Source organism: Cynocephalus volans, chromosome 7 (assembly GCF_027409185.1).
Source record: "Cynocephalus volans isolate mCynVol1 chromosome 7, mCynVol1.pri, whole genome shotgun sequence".
NCBI lineage: Eukaryota > Metazoa > Chordata > Mammalia > Dermoptera > Cynocephalidae > Cynocephalus > Cynocephalus volans.
In genome coordinates, this window is record NC_084466.1 from 79,826,021 (window position 1) to 79,847,751 (window position 21,731).

A 21,731-nucleotide genomic window follows, 5' to 3' on the forward strand; every position below is an offset into this window, starting at 1 on the left:
TATTTTAATTATCAAAGTAAGACTCTGAAGAATATTTTTTGCACAAAAAGCACCCTTGAGGAAAAGACAATTCATATCATCATTGCCTTGAGTACTCAATATATTTCTGAACGTGATGGATTTGTTTACATAATGATGGAAGAGTTAACTTAATACAGGCTTTTATATTGTGTAGCACAGTGCCTTGCATTCATTCAGTAAAAGTTCAGATATTGGAAAGAATTAATAAATAGTATTCTAAATAGACTCCTGCTTATTATGTGTTTATAATCTTCTGATAGCAAACCAGTAAAAATTTCTAGTCTTTTTTTAGAGCTGGAACTTTTCATTAAAGATTAAATTCTTTGAAGTCATTTGATTTGTGAAGAAAGCACCACTGCAATTCAGTAGGGCATGGTGGATCTTGTCAGTAAATACTTCTGGGTTAACTGAATATCCGTGGGGTGGGAGGGGGGAGGAAAATCTTGACACTCCCTTCCCCATCTCATACCATACAGAAAAATTAATTTGAAGTAGATCATTACCTAAAATATAGAAAGTAATAAAGCTTCTAGAAGAAAACATGGGAGGATATAATCATGGTCTTGGTGTAGACAAAGATTTATTAAATTGGACACTAAACCATTAAAGATAAAAGATTGGTAAGTTGTTTTTTTTTTATTGATTATTCTTGCTGTAACAATGTGGCATATGGTGGTCGCTTACGTATGTGAGAGGTAATCCAATTCATTCCTTTATGTCTAGAAAACCCAACACATGAATTAACCTTAAGACATTCCTAGCCTGGTAACTTAAACAAAGAATGGTATTAACGTTTATTGAATACATAAATAAATACATTAAAAATTGTTAATGAAATAATAAATTTAATAAAATAGAATGATAATCCCATTAGTAGGAGTAGAAAATCAAATTGTATCATCAAAATTCCTTTTTTCCTGTATTCTTGTCCTTTTAGCAAGACATCAAGTTTGTAGAAAGTTAACCTAGCTAGTATGTATAAAAAGATTGGTAAGTTGGATTTCTAAAATTATGACCACTTGTTCATCAAGAGAGATACCATTAAGAGAGTAAAAACACAAACCACATACTGGGAGAAGATGTTTGCAATGCGTATATCTGGCAGAGGACTTGTATCTAGAATACATAAAGAACTATAAAGAACTATAGTCAATAAATCAATAAGAAAAAGACAATCTTTTTCTAAAAAAAATAGACAAAAGACTGGAAAATATTCACATGGCCAATAAGCATATGAAAAGTGCTCAACATCTGTAGTCATTCATGAAAGACAAAAACCACAATGAAACAGCACTACATCCCCACCAGAATGGCTAGGATGGAACAACTGGCACTCATAAATTGCTGGTGAGAGTGTAAAATGGCATCAGCACTTTGGCAGATTGTTTGGCTGTATCTGCTAAAGCTAATCCTTCATATATCCTTTGACCCAGCAATTCCACTCATGAGTGTATACCCCAGAGAAATGAATGCTTCTCTTCATTATATGAACATAATGCTTATATTCATAGCAGCTTTAATAATAACCTCAAACAGGAAACAACCCAAATATCCATCAACAGTAGAAGAGAAAACTAATGTATTTATGAAAAAAAAGTTAATTAATGCTCTATGCAGTAGTAACATGGATGAATTTTACAGGTAATGTTAAAAAAAAGAAATCAGACATAGAGTTTATACTATAGAATTATTTATATGAAACTCAAGAACAGGTAAAACTAGTCTATGATATTGAGGTCAAATAGCAGTTACCTTTAGAGGCTGGTATTGACTAAGAGAGGGTGCATGAAAGAATTTTCTGGGATGTTGGGAAATGTTCTATGTTTTGATCTACTGGTGATTACATGGTACAAATTTTTTTGAGTTGTATACTTTATGTTCATTTTACTGTATGTTATACCTTAATGAAAAATAAACTTTAAAAATTCTGTGAAATATTATCATCTCCATTTACAGAGGAAGAATGTGAGGCTTATAGAAGTTAAGTGATATACTCATATAACCAGTAATTGGTAGACCTGGAAGTAAAAAGGTACCCAAGGTTTTAGGATTCTAAATCTAGTGCTGACTTTAGATCACCATTCTGTTTTGCTGTGAAGGTAGGAATAGTGCTTGCAATATTTTTATGCCAACCGTAACATCTAGAATAGTTCCTGTACTTATTAGGTACACAATAAATATTAACTAATTTGGAAAAGTAGCAGTTATATATTTGATGAGTAGATATTAAAATTCATAATCATTAATGTTTAATTTCAAATCATAGGTTTAAACTTTGTTTTCTGCCTGCTAATTTTTCACCAAATAATTTCTCTTGGATTTGGAAGTCTCAGATATTAACTCCAAGTCCTTATGGTGAGAATATCAGTGTAAACTACTTGGAATTCAAATTTCATATCTTTTTATTGTCTATGGAGAAAGATGTTTTTCTGTTTAATTCTAAAGCTAGATAGATGAATGAGGAAAAAACAAACTGTTATTTCTATTCTCTCTTACCACAACAATCAACATAGTAGACAGACTTCTGTGTCCAAATGTGTGGAGATTTCTCCTCACCAATAAGCAAGTCACCAGTTCTGCAGCAAACACCAGTGTCCTCTGATTCAGTTCAGTTCGGACAGTGTCTACCTGGAGATAGTGTCAGTCCCATGGGTCGAGGGCTCAGTCCCTAAGACTGCTCCCCAGCCCCTGCTTCTGATGCCAGTTACAAGTTCTAGGCTGTTTTACTTGTGCTTCTGGCTGACATGCTATAAATTGAGGTCCCCACAACCCCTTCCTCTGATTTGATTGATTTGCTTAGGGGCTCACATAACTCAGGGAAACACGTAGTTACATTTACCTGTTTATTATAAAGGATAGCACAAAGGATACAGATGAAGAAATGCATAGGGCAAGGTATGATGGAAGGGGTGTGGAGCTTCCACACCCTCCCTGGGCACCACCCTTCAGGAACCACCACGTGTTCAGCTATCCAGAAGCTCCCTGAATCCTGTGCTCTTGGGTTTTTAAGGAAGCTTCATTATATAGATATGCTTGAAGCATAGACAACCGTCTAGAAATGTGATTGGACAAAAGGGTCTGATCTAACAGACTGGGTGGAAAAATCCAGCAAGGCCTATTCGTTCAGGTTCTTCATGGCCTCTCTGTGCGGCATTTCTTCCTCTCTGGTGTGGGGTGGGACCTCTTCTCAAAAGGGGGTCTTATGACCTACAATCAGATAAGATAGGTCAGAGAATTTCTTTATGGCCAGCTCCAAGACAGGTGGGGGAGGGTTAGAACAAACCAGGAACCATGGATGAAAACCAAGATATACACATCATAATATCACAGTAGGTTAATGTAATAGCAAGGTAAGATTATCTTTATTTCTTTTCCAGAAGTTAACTTTAAGTGTTTTTGGTTATAGTCTTGGGCAAAAATCGTGCCTGTTCCACATTATTTAACTAATACCCGAATTCTAACAATGTAGTACAAACAGATATCACCAAAGAATTTAAAAATCATCATCAAACGGAAAGGTAGGGGAAGTGGAAACAGTTCTTAAGAAGGAGCTTTTATAGCTATTGAAGAAAATGGTTACAGTCCATTAGGCTCTGTTTCTTAATATGGCATGAATGGAGGTATCTTCAGAGAGTATCTCTTTCACTTTGACTTCCTGGAATCATGGAATAGTGGTACCGTAAGACAGACGGTCCTATTTCTATCACCCAGTCTTTTATGAATATTTGCCAGATTCACATCTCGTAGGCTCAGCTTAGGATGTGTACTCTGAGCCTTCATCGCTAGAACATGCCAAAAACTTTGTAGCGACCCTATAATTTCAATTTTTTGGTGCTCAGATATTTTAACGAGTGCTGTAGTATAATTCATATTTAAAATTGTATTAACTACTGAGTAGAAAAAATAATTAAAATTTATGTAAGATATAAAGAATCAGTACAATAGCAACTATGTACCCACCTGATACAGTTTGGATATGTTTGTACCTCCAAAGCTCACGTTGAGATCTGATTCCCAATGTGGCAGTGTTGGGAGCTGTTTGGGTCATGGGGGCAGATCCTTCCTGAATAGATTGATGCCTTTGGGGGTGGGAGATAAAGAATGAGTTCTGCCTCTACTTGTTCCTGTGAGAGCTGGTTGTTAAAAGGAGCCTGGCACCTCCTCTCTCTCTTGCTTCCTCTTGCCATGTGATCTCATAGCCACTGGCTGCCTACCACTTTCCACCATGAGTAGAAGCAGCCTGAGGCCCATGCCAGATGCAGCTGTCCCAGAACTGTGAGCAAAATAAACCTCTTTTCTTTTTAAATTACCTAGTCTCAGGTATTCTGTTATAGCAACACAAAAATGAACTAATACACCACCTCTGACTTTAAGATAAAGCACTTTACCATTACCTTTGAATTCCCGTATGTGCCTCTCCACATGTTATTCCCTCCTCTCACTTTTCAGAGATAAATACTGTCCTGAATTTGGAGTTTCTCTTTCTTTATTCTTTGACTACATATGTTTGTATCACCAAACAATACTTTTTTTCTGCTTGGAATCATACTGTATGTATTCTTTGAACTCTCTTCAGCATTGGGGTCCTGAGATTTATCTGTTGTTTTTGCATGTAGCTATAATTCATGTTCCCTTGTGTATGGTATTCCACTATGTGAATATGTAATAATTTATTTATTATACTTGTTCTTATAATGGACATTTGATTGTTTCCAGGTGTTTATTACAAGCAGTGCTGATAAGAACATTTACATATAATATTGATATTTAATGTAGCTTAGAAAGAGGAAGTATGAGATTTTGGAGGAAATTAGGCTTATTTGCATGTGATAGAATAAGGCATATTTCTTCCCATTCCTATAGGGAAATCTCAAATAGGAGAACTGAGCACAGTGTAGACATTTTTGTCTTTTATCTGCAGATCAGTTATTCTCTGTATTTAAAATGCTGCAAGATAGTACAGTGTCAGTTTATTTGACCATTAGGGCAGAGGTCAATAATGCTGTGTAACGCTACTAAAGTCTTTTTTTAAAGAGAGACTAGTCAGAGAAGCCTTGAGACTTTCATTGTTTACACAGCCTGGAAGCTGTCACTGAGTCCTTAAATTGAGGCATGACATTGTGCAGTGATGCACTAATGGACAAAGAAGCACAGAACAGAATCAAGGATGTCCTTTGGGAAGTTGACAGAGTCTGTTACAAATGTAATATCAAACTGCAGTGAGATGGAACTGAAGACTTACAAAGCACAGGCACACTTCCCGTGAAACATGGGACTTGCCACAAGTGGCACATCTGGCTTCTTGAGCAGCTTCCTTCAGACCATTTATGAGCCCATCAGAATATTGAGTGGGAGGACAAGGTCAGTGGCAGCAAAGACTTGGAATGCAGCCTATGTACGAGCTTTGAAATAATTCTACAACACAGCTCTGCTGAGCTGGGGGTGTGGGCAAAATGGACTGCAGTGTGACTCCTGAGTGCCTGTTAAATAGCAAGCTGAGGTGGGGAAAGCACAAGCTGAGAAGGCAGAAGAACTGTCTCAGGATTCACTGCAGTTCACCCCTCAGCAATGAGGTCTAAGTGGGCAAGCCCAGCTGCTCATGAGCAGCCTGGCTGCAGCTGTAAGGGATGGGCTTGCTGTTTGTAAGCAAAGACTTTAGGCTGGCTGTTGAGCCTAAATTGCAGGACCACAAACAATGACAGACTATTTAAATAGCAGGCACAAGTGCTAACAAAAGGGCAGACCTGACGTGTGTTCCGTGTGGAAGAGATTGTTGTTTGCATTTTATTGTCTTTGGCTGTACCCATTGACTCTGATTCAGGAAAGACATTTGTACATACACAAATATATATAAATTAAAGTTGTACTCTACTACTTTCCACTCCTTCATCAAAACAAACAACAGTGATTGTGTTAAAATACTGGAAATAAAGCAATTCCACATTTTTAGTTTTTATTCTTTACCAGTCTCATCACAATTTTATTTTACTCATAGGATGATTAAAAGACTAATAATGCCCTAGAACTAATACTGTAATAATACTTTAAATTTCAAATTGCTATATAGTCATTTTAGTATGCATTATTTCTAGCTCCTTTCCTGTAGATTTCTTTCACAAGATTGCATATTTGTCTTTGTCTCCTTTTAGGGCCAACACATTAGAGGGCTGTATACTACCTAATGGGTGTTCAGTAGTAATTATTTAACTGGACTGAACTACAAGGATGAAGATGTCATTGTAACCAGCCGTTCTTATTTTTAGCAATTTCATGTAGTAGTCTAATTCCAACAATCTGAGGATGCTATCTTGTTATGTTTGGAACATGTTAACACTTTTTTACCTTTTTTGTTCCCAGTTTGCAACATTCATGGCTTTTCATCCATTTTCCTGTCTTTCTAGATTCATTGAATTATGTACGTGGGTCACCTTTTCTGATGCCAGGAGTGAAACTCCATGATGAGTTAGGTGAATTAAAAGCATGAGGCTGGAAAGGGATAATAATAGATATGGCATGTGGATGAAAAAGGAGTACACTTATGAGATCTGAAGGGCTACAAATACAGGCACAGCTATAGAGAGAGAAAAGGTAGGAAAACAGAGGTAGAGACAGTTAAAGAAAGCAGCAGTAAGATTAAACACCAAGTGATAGAGTCCCTCAGCCAAGACCCAAAGAGAGACAAATTAATATGTGCTGAGAAACCTAAAAACTTCACTGTTTGAAGGAGATATGTTTTACAGTACGTTAAACAAAAAATATGCCATTTTGTATACTTAGTTACATTTATGTATTTATTGAAATTCTTAATCACGTTTGGAGGGCTGTATAATTTGAATGATCCTGTGATTATTGACACCTTCAAAGCATGAATAGTGTTTTTTACATAGAGATTACTTTGTTTACAAGAAGATGTCATTGTTGAGCCCTGCCATTTGTAATTTGATAATGAAGTGTTGAATTTCCCAGTACAGAAGCAGAGAAAATCATCTTGGTTGTAAAAAAAAATAAATTAGTAAACTGTGCACGTAGACATATTTTGAGTTCCCTGTCCTTTCAGCTTTAAAAAAAATTTTTTTTGGCAGCTATCTGGTACAGGGATTGAACCTTGGACCTTGGGCTTTGGTATTATTGGCACCACACTCTAACCAACTGAGCACTTTCAGCTTTTAGTGCTTTCTTTTTTTTTAAGTTACTTTTAATGCTTTTGTGTGTGTGTGTGTGTGTGTGTGTGCTTTGTCTTTAGTTTTGGTTTAGGACAGTAGTGAATAAAATGATTGACTTTCCATTATACTATTAAGATTATTAGATGGGGATAGTCTGTGTTGACTTTTATTGGTGATTAACTGTTACTTTTGACAAAATAATTGCTGCTGTATGTGTCATTTATAAGTGCTTAATAACTGTATCAACCAGTATATTTTAGAGAAAAGAAATTTTAAAAACCAACTTAATAGGTGTGGCTATTAGTTGGCAAAAGGTGGAAAAATGAAATTTTGGGTTTCTCGATTTAACAGTTTTATTGACTAAGGTATTATTTGAAATACTTTTGCCTTTGATTAATTTGTATTTTACTTTTTTTTTCAGAGCTTCACCTCAAATCAGGCGTCCCAATCGAGAAGTAAGACCTCTGAGGAAAGAAACGGCAGGAGTAGGAGCCCGGGGACCTGTAGGCCGAGCACATCCTATATCAAAGAGTGAAAAACCTTCTACAAGTAGGGACAAGGATAATAGAGCAAGAGGGAGAGATGACAAGGCAAGACCATCTCTTTGTAATTTACTCACTTGAAGCCCATGACTTTTGGTGGATATTATTTTTGTTGGCTTTTCAAGGTATCCTGGTTTTGACATGGAAGAGTTTAAAAAAAAAAGTCTGATTCAAAACCTAAGCAGTCTTTGTATTTTAAAGGCCATGCTGAAATGCAAATCATCTCAGAGGTATAGTAAATATATATATACACACACAAGTGTAAAAATATTTAGTAAAATAGACCCTTTGTAGCAGTGTTCAAAATAGAGTTTTGAAATTTAAAAAAAAAATATTTTAAGAGGTATTCTGAGTTAAAATGAATAATAAATGAAAACGTAATTGTAGGAGAAAGACTGATAAGAACATAGATATATACACAGAATAAGATGGAGGGATATGATTTACTACTGCTAAAAATAAAAAATATCTTTGATTTATCTGTAAATTATAGAGTAGAAGATTTTTTTTTCCTTAATGAGAAAATTTTCCTTGGTGAGAGTTGATTGTGCACATTTACTTTTCTGGGAAATTGATTGGTGAATAGTACTGGGTGGAAATTCTGTATTGCCCTTAACGTGAGTTGATGATAATATTGCAGAGTACAGAGCTAGCCAGGATGATCTGATGCACCTCTTAGTCTTAATTGTAGTGAAAAAACAAAACAATGTAGTGATACATTTCCCATTTCTATTGTGATGTCATAAATGAATGATAATGTAATTGAATTGCCACAAAGACGTTTTGTTTTACTAGTTAGGAATTCAGGATTTGTCATCACATTCATGCCATGATATATAATGAAGATAAAACTTAACTGATAACAAGTGGTTATCTTTCAATATTGTATACTATAATTTTAATATTTTTACTACATGTAATTTTGATCAGTATGTAAGGACTCTAAACCATGATAGAATAAAACTGGTGTTTTCTGAGTATTAATGAGATAGATTCAAAGACATTCAACCTCTCTGCCTCACTAGGACACTGAAAATGAATGAATTTTTTTTAATATTTGAATTTGTTGGAGCTTTTATGCCGTAAAACAGTAAGTCTCATCTCAGATCCTTTTTCTGTTAGTAAAGGGTACTAATAAATAAATAAATAAATAAATAAATGATTTTTCCTGCTGATGAAGTTGAACTAGTTCTCCCCCATTATCAAAAGCCACATAAATGGATACTTGAAAACCTGTATCTCAGGTGTCATCTTTGAATAAAGTAGGGTCTGAAGTCCAACCCTCTTTTTGCTCACAGCTTTTAGGTAAACTTGTAGGACAGACAGTGTGAGGTGCTTTCAGTCTTTAATTTCACATAACACAGAGAACTGTGGTCATGGTTTATTGGATGCTTCTTTGCTAGGCACCATTCAGAGTGATTACATAATAATTCATGAAACAATCCCATGAAGTAGGCATCTTATTATCCCCATTTTACAGGTGAAAGAACTGTGGTACAGAGAGCTAAAGTAACTTGTAAAGTCATATATCTTTCTCTGATTATCTTAAGATTTTTCATATTATAAAGTATCCCTTCTAAGCTAGATTAAAAATCTGTATTGGATTTGAAAAAAGAGATCCAGAACAATTAAGTAAATGTTGATTTTTAAATGTGACTCAAGCAAAGAACAAAACAAACAGCATTTGTTAAATATCAAATACATTTTTCTGGAGATTGTAAATTGTCTTTCATTTATAATGATGCCAAACAATTTTCTAAATCTTAGTTATTCTTTCACCGATATGCAGGTAATCAGAATGTTACTGGAAAGTAAGCTGTTCATTTAAAGAAAAACAACTCTATAGTTGTTTGGAGATAAAAGATATTTTCTGAGTCACTGTGGAAGCAAAAGGACTACAGTTTTAAAAAACAGACTCATAGAAACTTCATTAGAATTTGAAAAGTGTACTCAGTTATGATTATTTTAACCACTCAAATATTTATTTGAATACTGGAGTCCCTAAAACTCACTGAAGGCTGTGACAGGTTTGAGGCAGCTAAGGTGAAACTGATAGATATCTACTTCCATTGAAAGCTAATTTAAAAATGAGTATTGGAAGGGTCTTCAGAGGTGCAGTCCTCGGTGTTTGTTTGTTTTAATCAGATTTGTGTGTTCCAAGCTTTGAAAAAATGAAGTAGACTGGAAACTTCAGAGTTCATTGCCCATAGTGAAAGTATTATTTTGAGAAAAAAATTGTTATATAAATATATTAAAAATTTAGTCATATAAACATATATGTTTGTATATACTAGCTCATGATCTGAAGTGCATTTATTACTCTATGTCATGGTCAGAATTTTGAAAGCTGCTGCTATACTCCAACCACTCATTTAACTTTTTAGGTGTAAAAAAAGTGAAGATAAGAGAAGTTACATATTTTGTTCAAGGTCTGAGGTGTATTTGGATGTTTTTAATTTTAGTGTTGAAGCACTGCATGATGGAACAACTAATAATAGCAGTAGGCACAAATGTTACTCTTCCTTTAGCACACTTACCCTTTTTGAAGCTTTCCACGAAAAAGCTCCTTTTGAAGCTTTCTACATAAATTGGTTTATTTGATCCCTACACACTCCTGCGAGCTCAGCATTATTTTCCCTGTTTTATGTGTGAAGAAATTGAGGCACTGAAGGCTTACCTTGCAAGTAGGTGGTAGAACTAGAATTTGAACCTTGTCTAACTGTAATTCCTGAGCTTTTAGTCATTACGCTAATCAGCCTTTTATTTGAAAATGTTTACTATCTTGTTGTAATGTATCATGAGTACTTATTTTTATTTCTTATAAGAGTAGCAGTTCATTTTCAGATAGCGATTACATCTTTTTTTTTTTTTGGTTACTGGCTGGTATGGGGATCTGAACACCCTGACCTCTTCTTTTTTTTAAACTGCTGACAGACTTCAAGTTATGTCCAGGCTTAAAATTCTGTTTTTCAAAAAGTAGCAGTCACTTTGGATAGTGATCTGTTGTTGAGGCTTTGTAGATTTTTTTCCTCCTAAGGTCCACAGGGTCATCTAGTCTGTATCGCATTTCTTTAATACATCTTTATTAAATGCATACTTTGTGTCAGTCCTAACTTCTGTGTGCTGGAAATACAGACTTTAATAAAACGTGACCCCCGGCCTCAGGTTGATTATTTTTTTCATTGTTGAGAGGGAGTCAGATGAATAAATTAACTTTTAAGCTATATTTTTTAGTCTTATTAAAATGTACCTGATACTGATATCTTAGTCTGTTTGGGCTATTATAACAAAATACCTTAGACTAGGTAAATTATATACAATAGGAATTTATTTTTCACAGTTCCGGAAGCTGGGAAGTCCAAGATCAAGGCACCAATAGATTCAGTATCTGGCGAGGGCTGTTCCTCACAGATGGAGCCTCCTGTGTGTCTTCACATAGTGGAGGGTCCAACATACTCCCTTGGGCATCTTTTATAAGTGCCTAATCACCTCCCAGAGGTGTACCTCTTAATACCATCACAATGGTGATTTGGTTTCAACATGAATTTTGGAGGGACAAATTCAGACCATAGCACCTGGGAAAATTGGATTTATTATTTTGCTGTTTAAGCTTAGGGTCAGTATAGAAATATACACAGAAATAACAACTGCATTTTTTATTTAAAAAAGATAGTGTAAAAGTAAAAGATTAGGTAGTAGAAGAAATGTATTTGTATTATAACCAAAAATAAATATAAATTTAATTCATTCAACTCTGATTATCAAGTATTGTTGTTAGCTTTATCCTTAATTAATTCTTAGTGAAATGAGCAGTGCTTCCATTATGATCACATGATTAAAGCTGTATATGCTTTTAAATAGAATTTGCTGAATTCATTTTAAAGTCACTATACTTAAGGGACTCCATTTCCTTGCATTATATATAACAAATGGCCATTTATGAATGCTTTTTTTCTCATGAGTAAGTCTAAGGATATCTGATATGGAGAGATGTTGCAAACTGGATTGGAGTATTCTTTTGAGAGGTATTGATTGATACCTCTCAAGATGAACAGTGACTTTTAAATGAACAGTGACTTTTAAAAAACCTTTTTATTGAAGAAAAGTGCACAAATTATAAGGGTGCAATTTGATGAATGATGATCATCTGTCTAACCAGTGGTGTGTTGGTGTATGCTTAATAACTACTTATATGGGAAATAAAGTGTGTGTATATATGCACATTCACATACAGTTTTTTGTAAATCTGACTTATATAAAGGATGTGTAGCACATAATTTATAAATAATAAAATGTCCAATACTCTTTGTTATAAATTTCATAGAGCCAGTGGACTCTTAATAGAATGCTTTTGCTGTTTTTTGCTCAACTCTTGTGTTTGTTGCCAACGTATGGTTGCATTTGATGGAGGAATGTAGTACCTGACATGAATATTGGTTGATAATTTATTTTCATTAGTGAGTAAGATGAGAGAGCAAAGCAATAAAAACATGTTGAAACTTCACTCATTCATCAGTGACTTGAGCAGCTTTGATGAATCAGATAATAGTTTTCAAATACTGGAAGAATATTCCATTTTTTGTGCTGTTTACAATGTAACAGCAACAGCAAGGACACACTTTTAAGTTTATTCTGAATCATTAACATTTTTCCCATCACTTTCTAAGTCTAGAAAAGTCTAGACAGTCAACAAAACCATAAATCAAGCCCTGAATTGTAGCATTTGCTAAATTTCTATGGTATAAATACTTCCACTATGACAGATTTCAACATGATGTCACTGAACTCAGAGTTGAGATGAGATGGGTAGCAGTCTACCATTATGTAGTGTTTCCAACATACAGGTACAATAAACTCAAGTAACTTCAGGAGCATAGATAATAGTAAAATAATTAGGAAGTGAGGAGTTCTGAGTATTTATTTCCTTTTAAAAAATATAATTCTAAGTTTGTATGATTTAATTTTTGTTAATGGCTGTGTTTCATAGCCGGCCCATAAAATTACTGAAAATTTAATAATTGGCACTCACAAACCAGTAAGGAACACTTTCAGCATACCACTGCATGTAACCGTTGTAACTATTGTGTAACTGTTACATAGTCCATGTAACAACCATCAGCTCAGGGGTCAAGAAATGGAATATTTGGCATCTCAGAGGCTATGTTCATGATCTCTCCCAATCCTTTCCACTTCCCTCTTTCCCAAAGATAACCACTGTTCTGATTTCTAATGCTGTAAATTAGTTATTCCTATTTTGACATTTTCTGTACAGTAAGTATTCTTTCATGTCTTTTTTTTTTTTTTTGCTCAACATTTATTTCTGAGATTCCTCCATGCTATTGTGTATATCTGTAGTTTATTCATTGTTCTGCAGTCATATCACAGTTAAATCTGTTTTCTTGTTGATGTATATTTGGGCTACTTTTAATTTGAGACTGTTATGAGTAGTGTTGCTTTGGATAGTTTTATACATATCCTTTGAGATATATATATATATATATCTGCGCATGCATTTCTAATGAGCATGTACCTAGGAGCAGAATTGCTGGGTCATAGGATATGCATAAGCTAAACTTTAGTAGATAACACCAAATAGTTTTCCAAAGTGATTATACCAATTTCCATTCCTACTGGCAGAGTAAAAGTTCCATTTGCTCCACATCTTTGTCAGCACTTGATATTGTCAGTCTTTTGTAGGTGTAATGGTATCTCATTTTGATTTTATCATCATATTTGCTGTGTATTGTGTATTTACCTGATAACTTAAGAGATTGAAAGCCCTTTCATATGTTTCCCGGACATTTGTATTATCAGTGATTTGTTTTTAAGAAGTACCTTGTCTGCCCTTCGTTATTAAATAGCTCCACAAATTCCTTCTCTGATGGCTGCTAATTTATCGTGCCAGTTTTTGTTTTATTTATTTATTTTTTACCTTATTGGATTAGATTACAGAAAAGTAGTTTTTATACCTAAAAAAACTCTTTGACTGAAGTTATGATTTGGAATTCCAAACCTGTTTGTGGAAGTTTGTGCTATCCTGTTTTTTTATCCACTGTTGATTTTCTTTTCCTGTGTGTCAGCTCAGTCTTGGACAGGGGACACACTTTTAGGTCATAGGAAGATCTGTGTCCAAATATTTTAATCTCTTGTTCAAAAGACTATTCAACATATTTTCCTTAGACTGAACAGTTTTACTGTATTCTAACCTTGCCCAGTAAGCATTCTTTAGCTACTTGATTTTAGAATTTGCATAACCTTATTGAACTATCCTGTTTCCCACTTTCAGGGCTGTCTTAATGGGAGTTCATGAGCTCTGTTTCAGTGTGATGTTTCTTATTATAGTAAGATTAAATGTGGAATCTTAGTAGCCATATTTAAAATTTTTCTTATCCTTTCTCAGAATCCACCACTCATTTTAGCCATCCTGTATACAGAAAATATAAAATAAAACATGAGAGAACCCATTGCCTCCTGGCCTTTTGCAGCACATCAGCGAGAGTGTTCTATTAAACATAGGTCAGATTGTGTCTCTCCCCTCTGCTCAATACCTTCCGGTGATTTTCCATCTTAGATTAAAAGCCAAAGTCTATAATGGTCTGCAAGGCACTGCATGGGCTGGCATGCATGTCCTCTTTGACCTCATCTCCTACTTCTCCCCTCATCTCAATCCTTTCTGTTGGTCTCCTTGCAGTTTCTGGAACTTGTCAAGTACACTCCCACCTTGAGGCATTTGTACTTGCTGTTCTGTCCCTAAATGTTTTACTATATATTTTACTTACTTGTGTATCATGTCCCCTAACTTGAATGTGTGCCTCATGAAGGCAGGGCTTTCTGTCTGTTTGGTTCATTGCTGTATCCCCAGTTCCTAGAATAGTGCCTGGCACATGTAAGTACTCACAAATATTGTTGAAAGAACAGATATATTGGTAAGTATGCAGAATGCTATGGATTCATTACTTCGACCTAAATGTATTTTATTAACGCTCCAACGCAGGGCATGACACTGAAATTAGTAAGCACTGTTTTACATTTATCAACCTATTTTACTTTTTAAAATAATAATGTCTTAGAGTGGGATGTAATTTAGAGATCTTGTCTAACTTTTCCTGTGTTTGCTTTTCACACTGAGGTAGGAGTAGCCCAGGAGTGTGCAGCAGTATGCCCTAATTCTGGAACTGGTTTGTCAAGGATCTAGCTGTGTCTTTGGACAATTTACTTACCCTCGCTATGCCTCAGTTTTCTCATCTATGAGGTGTAAATAATAAGAGTACCTACGTATCTCATAGGACTTTTAGGATGAAAAAGTGAGTTGATGTTTGTCAAGTGCTTAGAACAATGCCTGGCACATAGTAAATAGTAAATGAATTTTAGCTGTCAAAGTAACATGAAAGCAGGGACTTACACAGATAGGAAACAGATTACAAAAATCATTCTTTAAAAAGAGAAATAATAAGATTTCCAAGAAATTTGCACTTGCTTTGGGCCATTGAATTCAGGCAACAGATGAATAACTTGAGCAAGTGAGATGCAGTGGCTTTACAGAAAGAACCAAAGGTCAGCTATAATTCAGCTTAGACATCCCTGCGACTGTGGGCCAGTGCTTTTTTATTACTAATTAGCCAGAAATTCTGATGTTGGGCAGCTCACCACCTAAAAAAGAGTTGCCTCTTGTTGGGCAGAACCCATTGTTAGAAAATTCTTTGTTCTGCTGATCTGAAATCTGCCTCTTTTGTTACTTTATATTGGTCCTGGTTCTTTTCTTTGGAGTAATATAGAGTAGGTCAGTTGGTTGTGTTGCTTCATTAACATTTTCTTCTTTATCTTAAATTTCTCTAGTTTCCTTGGTCCTCCTCCAAATGACATGGTTTTTGAATCCCTTATTAACCCTAGTCATCCTTCCCTGGGTGTAATTAATTTGTCAGTATTCCTCTTAAAATAGAGACCAAGAGCTAGTAACTGACCGTGTTTCACTTAATCTGCCAACATGAGAGACTGCACAGTAAAATGCAAAAACCATTATTTGCATTTTGGGCCAAGCTGTGTCATTAATTGACTCTTTACTATTTTATTAGTTACTTTGAGCCTTGTTTTCCTCAAAAAGAATGATTAGCCAATACTAATAAAAGATCACTAACAAAGCTTTTTTGATATGGGCAATTCAGATATTAGCAAAAAGGAGCTAAAATATTTTGCTTTCCTGAAAAAAAAAAAATCAGTCCTTATGCTAAATATCAACTTCTTGCTAATGTTGACCTTAGAATTCTTTCCCTAGATTTTCAAATTAGTTGACTTAGATCATTTTCGTGACATTGCTGCTAATATTATGTACAGGTGATAATATCTTGGATGAGGTTAGTTTTATTGCCTGAAAAGTAACAGTTTCTTTTAGGTACTGTAGTTAACCCAGCTGGTTAACTGATACCACAGTTATTCATATTTGATAGCTCTATTCAAGTTTATTTAAGTGTTTATTATGAAGGATAATTGTCACCCATTTTACTGATATCCTGATGTAACCAAATTAGTTACTTAATTTTAGTTTTCCTAAGTCTGTTTTTTTTTTATAACCTTATCATTGTGGTTTGAAAAAGTTCCTGGAATCGTCTGAGTACTCAATGTGTATTCAAGTCTCATCTCTACCACTGAGAAACTATGGATTCTTGGGCAAATCATTTAACTGGCTTGTACACACATTTCCTCTTCTGTACAGTTGAGAGGCTTTCACTTCTTTGATTCTCCTCCTCCTCCTGCACCCCATCTTTGTTCCATACAGCAGCCAGAAGGGTCATCTAGAAATGTAAATCAGTTCATGTCGCTCCCAGGCACTTAGAATAAAATCCAGACTCACCTCTGTCCATCTCTGCAATCTTTTCCTTCCTTCTGCTCAATACCTTTTAGCCACACTGATTACTCAGTTTTTTCAGGCACCTACAGTTAATAATTACGTGTGTTTTTGCTTTGTTTACTTGTTACTTGTTTCCCCCACTAGACTAGATGCTTGATGAGGGCAGATAATGTATTTCCATCCACTGCTCTAAAAACTAATGCACAGTAAAATGTGTTACACATAGTAGCTGCTCAGATAGTCACTGTTCTTAAAATCTTATGATTCCTATTACTTTCAGATAGGTGTGCAGTTTTTTCTTTCTCTTGGTGTAGTTAATCAAGTCGTCCTTTGCCACTTGGACATTCATATTAAAATAAAATTTTAGTTTTAATTTTAATTTAGTAAGTTTCAAGTGACAATGCCATGTGAAGGCTTGTTAAGTCCCAGATATGTCAGTTTCTGTTGCATTCTTCAGTTGATTTATTTCTAGAATGGTCCTAAAATGATTACAGAGTATTCCCAGTGATTTGTTTGACTGTGACTTTGTAGCCTGGCCTGTCTGTACTGTAAAACATAATTCTGGCCTGAGCTTATTTTAAATTTGTTGATGTTATGTTTGTTGTGTTGGTATGTCAGAAATTTACTCCTTTTAATAGTGTCAATATTGATATGTCATCTGAAATGCAAGAATCCTAAGGAAAGCTTAGCTTCATACTACTGCCATACTGCCCAGAAACAATAAATTGTTCATTTTTTTTTGAGCCAAGTCACCAGAATATTGTTTAGTCATTTTCCCAGTGGCTTAAAAGAACTAAAACATCTGCGAAAGGGAGCCATTTAGTTCCCTATCAGCCCTTATGATTGAGCCTTTCATTTATCTCAGAAAAAGTGGGGTCAGAGAAATTCATCCTGTTTTATTATCTCTTTTCACATTAAAGTTAGGAGATTGACTCACTTTGACCATTTTCCCCGTTCATTTCTACATTGGACAGTTACTGTGGGGCCGAAGCTCTGGGGAGGTGCTTGGCTCTGCCTGCTTAAGTAGTTCCAGTAGTTGAACTGTCTCTGGCAAATGAGTGGGTTTCATTTAAAGCTCTTCAAAGCTGAGTAAATCTTGGCAGAACCTAATAGAAACCATAGTATATAATTCTTTCTTAAAGCCACCATATTATTAAATTAAGAATTTGGGGTAAAGCATATTGCTTTAATGATCTTAATTACTATTTAAAAAGGTCCTTTACCATTGTCATTATGGTGACTTTATGATGTGGCCCAAGGACTTTACTAGGAAGAAACACTGAATCCTGAGGGTATACTTATAGTAACAGGGAAAAGGCTTTGTAAGATGCAGTTGCAGAGTCCCTCTTTCCTCATCTGCAGCCTCTTTTTTGGATGTTTTAGAGTGATAGTTCTGCCATACACAAGCCACTCTTAAGCTTTAAGCAGGTCAGCCAGGCATGAGGCCATTTGTTGCTGTGGAAGGGCATGGGTTTAGGGAGACAGGAGAACCTGAGTTAAAATATCTATCCTGACACTTACTAGTGATCTTAAGTTACTTACCTTTCTGGGTCCTAGTTTCCTTATCTGTAAAAAAAAGAAAAAATAATATCTACCCTGTAGGGTTGTTGAATTAAATGAGATTATTATGTGATTGTTATTGTTATTGTCATGTGAGATTTTTTGCCACGTAGTAGATTCTCACTAAATTAATTTTCTTTCCTCCTCTACATTAATATTCTAAATATATCTAGCAGTGGTGGAAATCATCTGCCTTCACTAATTCATGAGTAGGCTTTCCCTATCTGTTAGGATCTAGCAATGATCATTTTAGTCTTACCTGTAACTGTCCCCCCCAAGAATGTAGAATTGGAGAAGTTTATAATAAAGTTGACCACTTCATCTGTTTCTGATGAATTAAATAGGAGAGGATGACATTCAAGAAAATATCATCTTAAAATAATAAACATTATTTAAAAAGCAGTTACATTATAATATTTTGAAAGCTTAATGATGTTAATTAAAATTATCCTGTTATTGACCAGTACTTTTTTTTAATGCCTGTCTTCAGGGAAGGAAAAATATGCAAGATGGTGCAAGTGATGGTGAAATTCCAAAATTTGATGGTGCTGGATATGATAAGGATCTGGTGGAAGCTCTTGAGAGAGACATTGTCTCCAGGAATCCTAGCATTCATTGGTTAGAGTCTTTTATTGAATTAAAATAGAGGAGAAACAAGTTATGGGGTTGGGTTGGTGTGAGTCTTCTCTTGTTATCTGTTAATCTTCTGATAATGACTTCATCCATAACACGAGTACATAGAATTGGCAGGACAGTTCTGTCAGAATGTAACCAAGGACAATTTGCATGTTGATTTGATGTTGACATAATTGACAAAGGTTGTTAATTGAATAACATGTCCTAATTAATAAGTGCAATATGTTTTCACTTATTTTATGCAGTGTTAGAAAAATGTTCTTAATATAAGAATAAAAAAAATTTTTTTAAATTACTTTTGACTGTAAATCAAAGGTGTTCCTGATTAAACATGAAACTTTGCTGTTCTTGCAAAGGGATGACATAGCAGATCTGGAAGAAGCAAAGAAGTTGCTAAGGGAAGCTGTAGTTCTTCCAATGTGGATGCCTGACTTTTTCAAAGGGATTAGAAGGCCATGGAAGGTGAGAATTTATTAAAACAGTTTCGACATAATGCTGCTTGCATTACTGTAGTTTTTATGTTTAACACTGTTTGTAAAGGTTGGGGGAGGTTTGTATACATGCAGAACCACCTGGATTTGAATTTGTAGTTGAGGTGTGCTACATCTGTATGGCAGGAGAGATGGGCTTGACATGTTTAAAACTATAGTCTTTAAAGTCACTACCCTTGGGGTGAGCTAGAGATTTTAAGAGTTTGATCAAATAAATTCCTTTCTAAAAGTTGGCCTATTTCTCACTAATCATTAATTATATTTGTCATTGTTTAATCTAGGCTTGGTATAATTATCAGACATAATCAGAATGTTCATTTCTCTTTAACTTGTGCTCTGCCTTAGAGTTTAAAACCCACCCAGGACTAGTTCCCCCTAAGCTTAGCATTTTCATTTTAGCATATTAAAAACCTGTCCCAAGCTTCCTGGAAGCTCCCACCTTTGTAGCTGCCTGGAACTTTTTTTTTTGTCTTAGCCATAGGCAGAGTCTTCCTTTACTTTGACTAGTAGAATGGAATGAAAACGTGATCTTACTTTGTTCTTCTCAGTTAGCTAGGAAGGTCCATTTCTCTGCTCAGTACCTCCTTCTCTGTTCATGTGTCTAGAAGCAGAGGGGAGAAATTGTTTATTTACATAAATAGCTTGAAACACTCGTGGCATTTTGATTGTCTCTCACGACTTGAAAACAGCCCACATTTTTGTAGATTTACCTTATTTTAATAACATATTACCAAAAATTCCCTCTTTGCTATAACTTTTAAAACCATAAATGTTTTTAAAAGGTGTTTGAAATCCATTAATCATATATATTATTGTATACTTATGCCCTTTAAATGAAACATTTATTACAATGATTGATGTTGTAATTCAAAAGCATTCATTTGTTCTAATAAAGCTGTGAGTCATAAAGTAACACATAATAGGATAGGTGAAGAAAGAATCTAATTTTAAGTGTGGTATTTATAAAACTAAAAATAAATGGTTGAATTAAATAGCTGATACCTCAGGTCCTTTTAGAAAATTTAAAATTCAGTGTTTCCCAGACTTAGTTTCTTTTTTTAGTATCAGTTTTATCACCAATCCAAATATTTGAATCACAGCAAAACAAAACAAAGCATAAAACAAGCACAACTGCTTTGGACAGCTGAGTAGTAATGCCCATCTGTGGCTTCTGGTGTTTGTGAGGTCAGTCTTGATGCTTTCTGAATCTGTCGGTCTATCATTTGACGTTTCCAGCTTCTTTTTATATGTTATTCTCTACCTTTGCTTTAACCTGTGATAGGGTAATGTTTGAGTTATTTTTCTAAAGATTGCTTAATTATGCAAGAATATTACAGGATTTGCTATTCCATTTACCTGTAATTGTAGAGGTTGATAAAATTGAAGTAAAGAAAATGAATATTTTATTATTTCAAATCATCACACTGTAGCTTATTTTTGATAAAATTTGTTCCTTTTTAACCTGCCCTGCTGTAGGAGACAGTGTATTCTGGAAGCCATTCCCAACTTTAAACATGAAAAAGTAAAAGTAAGATGTAGGACAAATGAAGAGAAAGTAGTTTTGTAGTACTGGACCTAGATTGTGACATGAGATCCATCTTCACTGCTCTTAGGGGTAGCTTCCCCAGTGAAGGGCTTGCAACAGAAATGTATAAGTGTGTCCCTCATGGAAGTTGATGTTCCCAGTCAGGTGTCACAGTGGGCATGTGGAATGAGGGGGGCAGAAGCTTCTTCTGAGCAGCCAAAGGTGATTGTAATTTGCAGCCAACATTTTTTGAACCTTCAAAAGTTCAATATACTTTGAGTTGTTACGTTTTTTTCTATAAAGATCTTTAGCTGTTTTTAAAAAAACTATTTCTTATTATCATTGTTACAAAAATATGATCTGGCTTTATTTACTCCTTGCTGTGCTTTTGTAGTATTTATTGGCAAACTGGATTAACAAAAAAATGTAAAAATTTATTTGCAAAGAATTTTATTCCTGGGCTAATACATTTTTTTTTTTTTTTTTTTTACCTCCATCAATAGAATAAAATTCTGGAATATAGCACTATTATTCTTTTTTATAGAGGTAATGTTTGACATTTTTAGAGATTTGTGAGAATAAGATTATTTACTAAAATGGGATAATAAATAAGTTTTAAAGATGTGAAAATAAGGAGGCCACAGAAATTTGTTGAACTTATAAAATTTGTCTTAAAATCTAAATTCTAGAATTTCAGAACTGGAATGAACCTTTGAGATCATCTTATCAAATCCTCACAATTTGACAGACTAGAAAGTTGAGATCCAAATAGGTTGTGACACACATAATATAGAAGATTTAAAATTCGATGTGTCTTAGCTTCTTATGAATATGTGTGCTTTTCCCTCCTCAGCATACTTTCTTCTGCATGGTATGATGTCATTTATTTATTTATCCATCAGATACTTATTTTGCCCTGTTACATGTAAGGTTCCTTGTTAAAGTCCT

At 34.7% G+C, this 21,731-nt stretch overlaps 1 protein-coding gene across 4 annotated transcripts in view; it reads left to right on the plus strand.

Moving 5' to 3' along the window:
• Positions 1–21,731, plus strand: part of KATNAL1 (katanin catalytic subunit A1 like 1) — an 86,286-nt gene that overhangs the window by 36,247 nt on the left and 28,308 nt on the right. For all 4 annotated transcript variants that reach the window (XM_063102168.1, XM_063102167.1, XM_063102169.1 and 1 more), the window contains exons 4-6: positions 7,606–7,774; positions 18,622–18,749; positions 19,124–19,229. In XM_063102168.1, the coding sequence (XP_062958238.1) occupies positions 7,606–7,774; positions 18,622–18,749; positions 19,124–19,229 (403 nt within the window). The remainder of the gene's footprint in view (positions 1–7,605; positions 7,775–18,621; positions 18,750–19,123; positions 19,230–21,731) is intronic.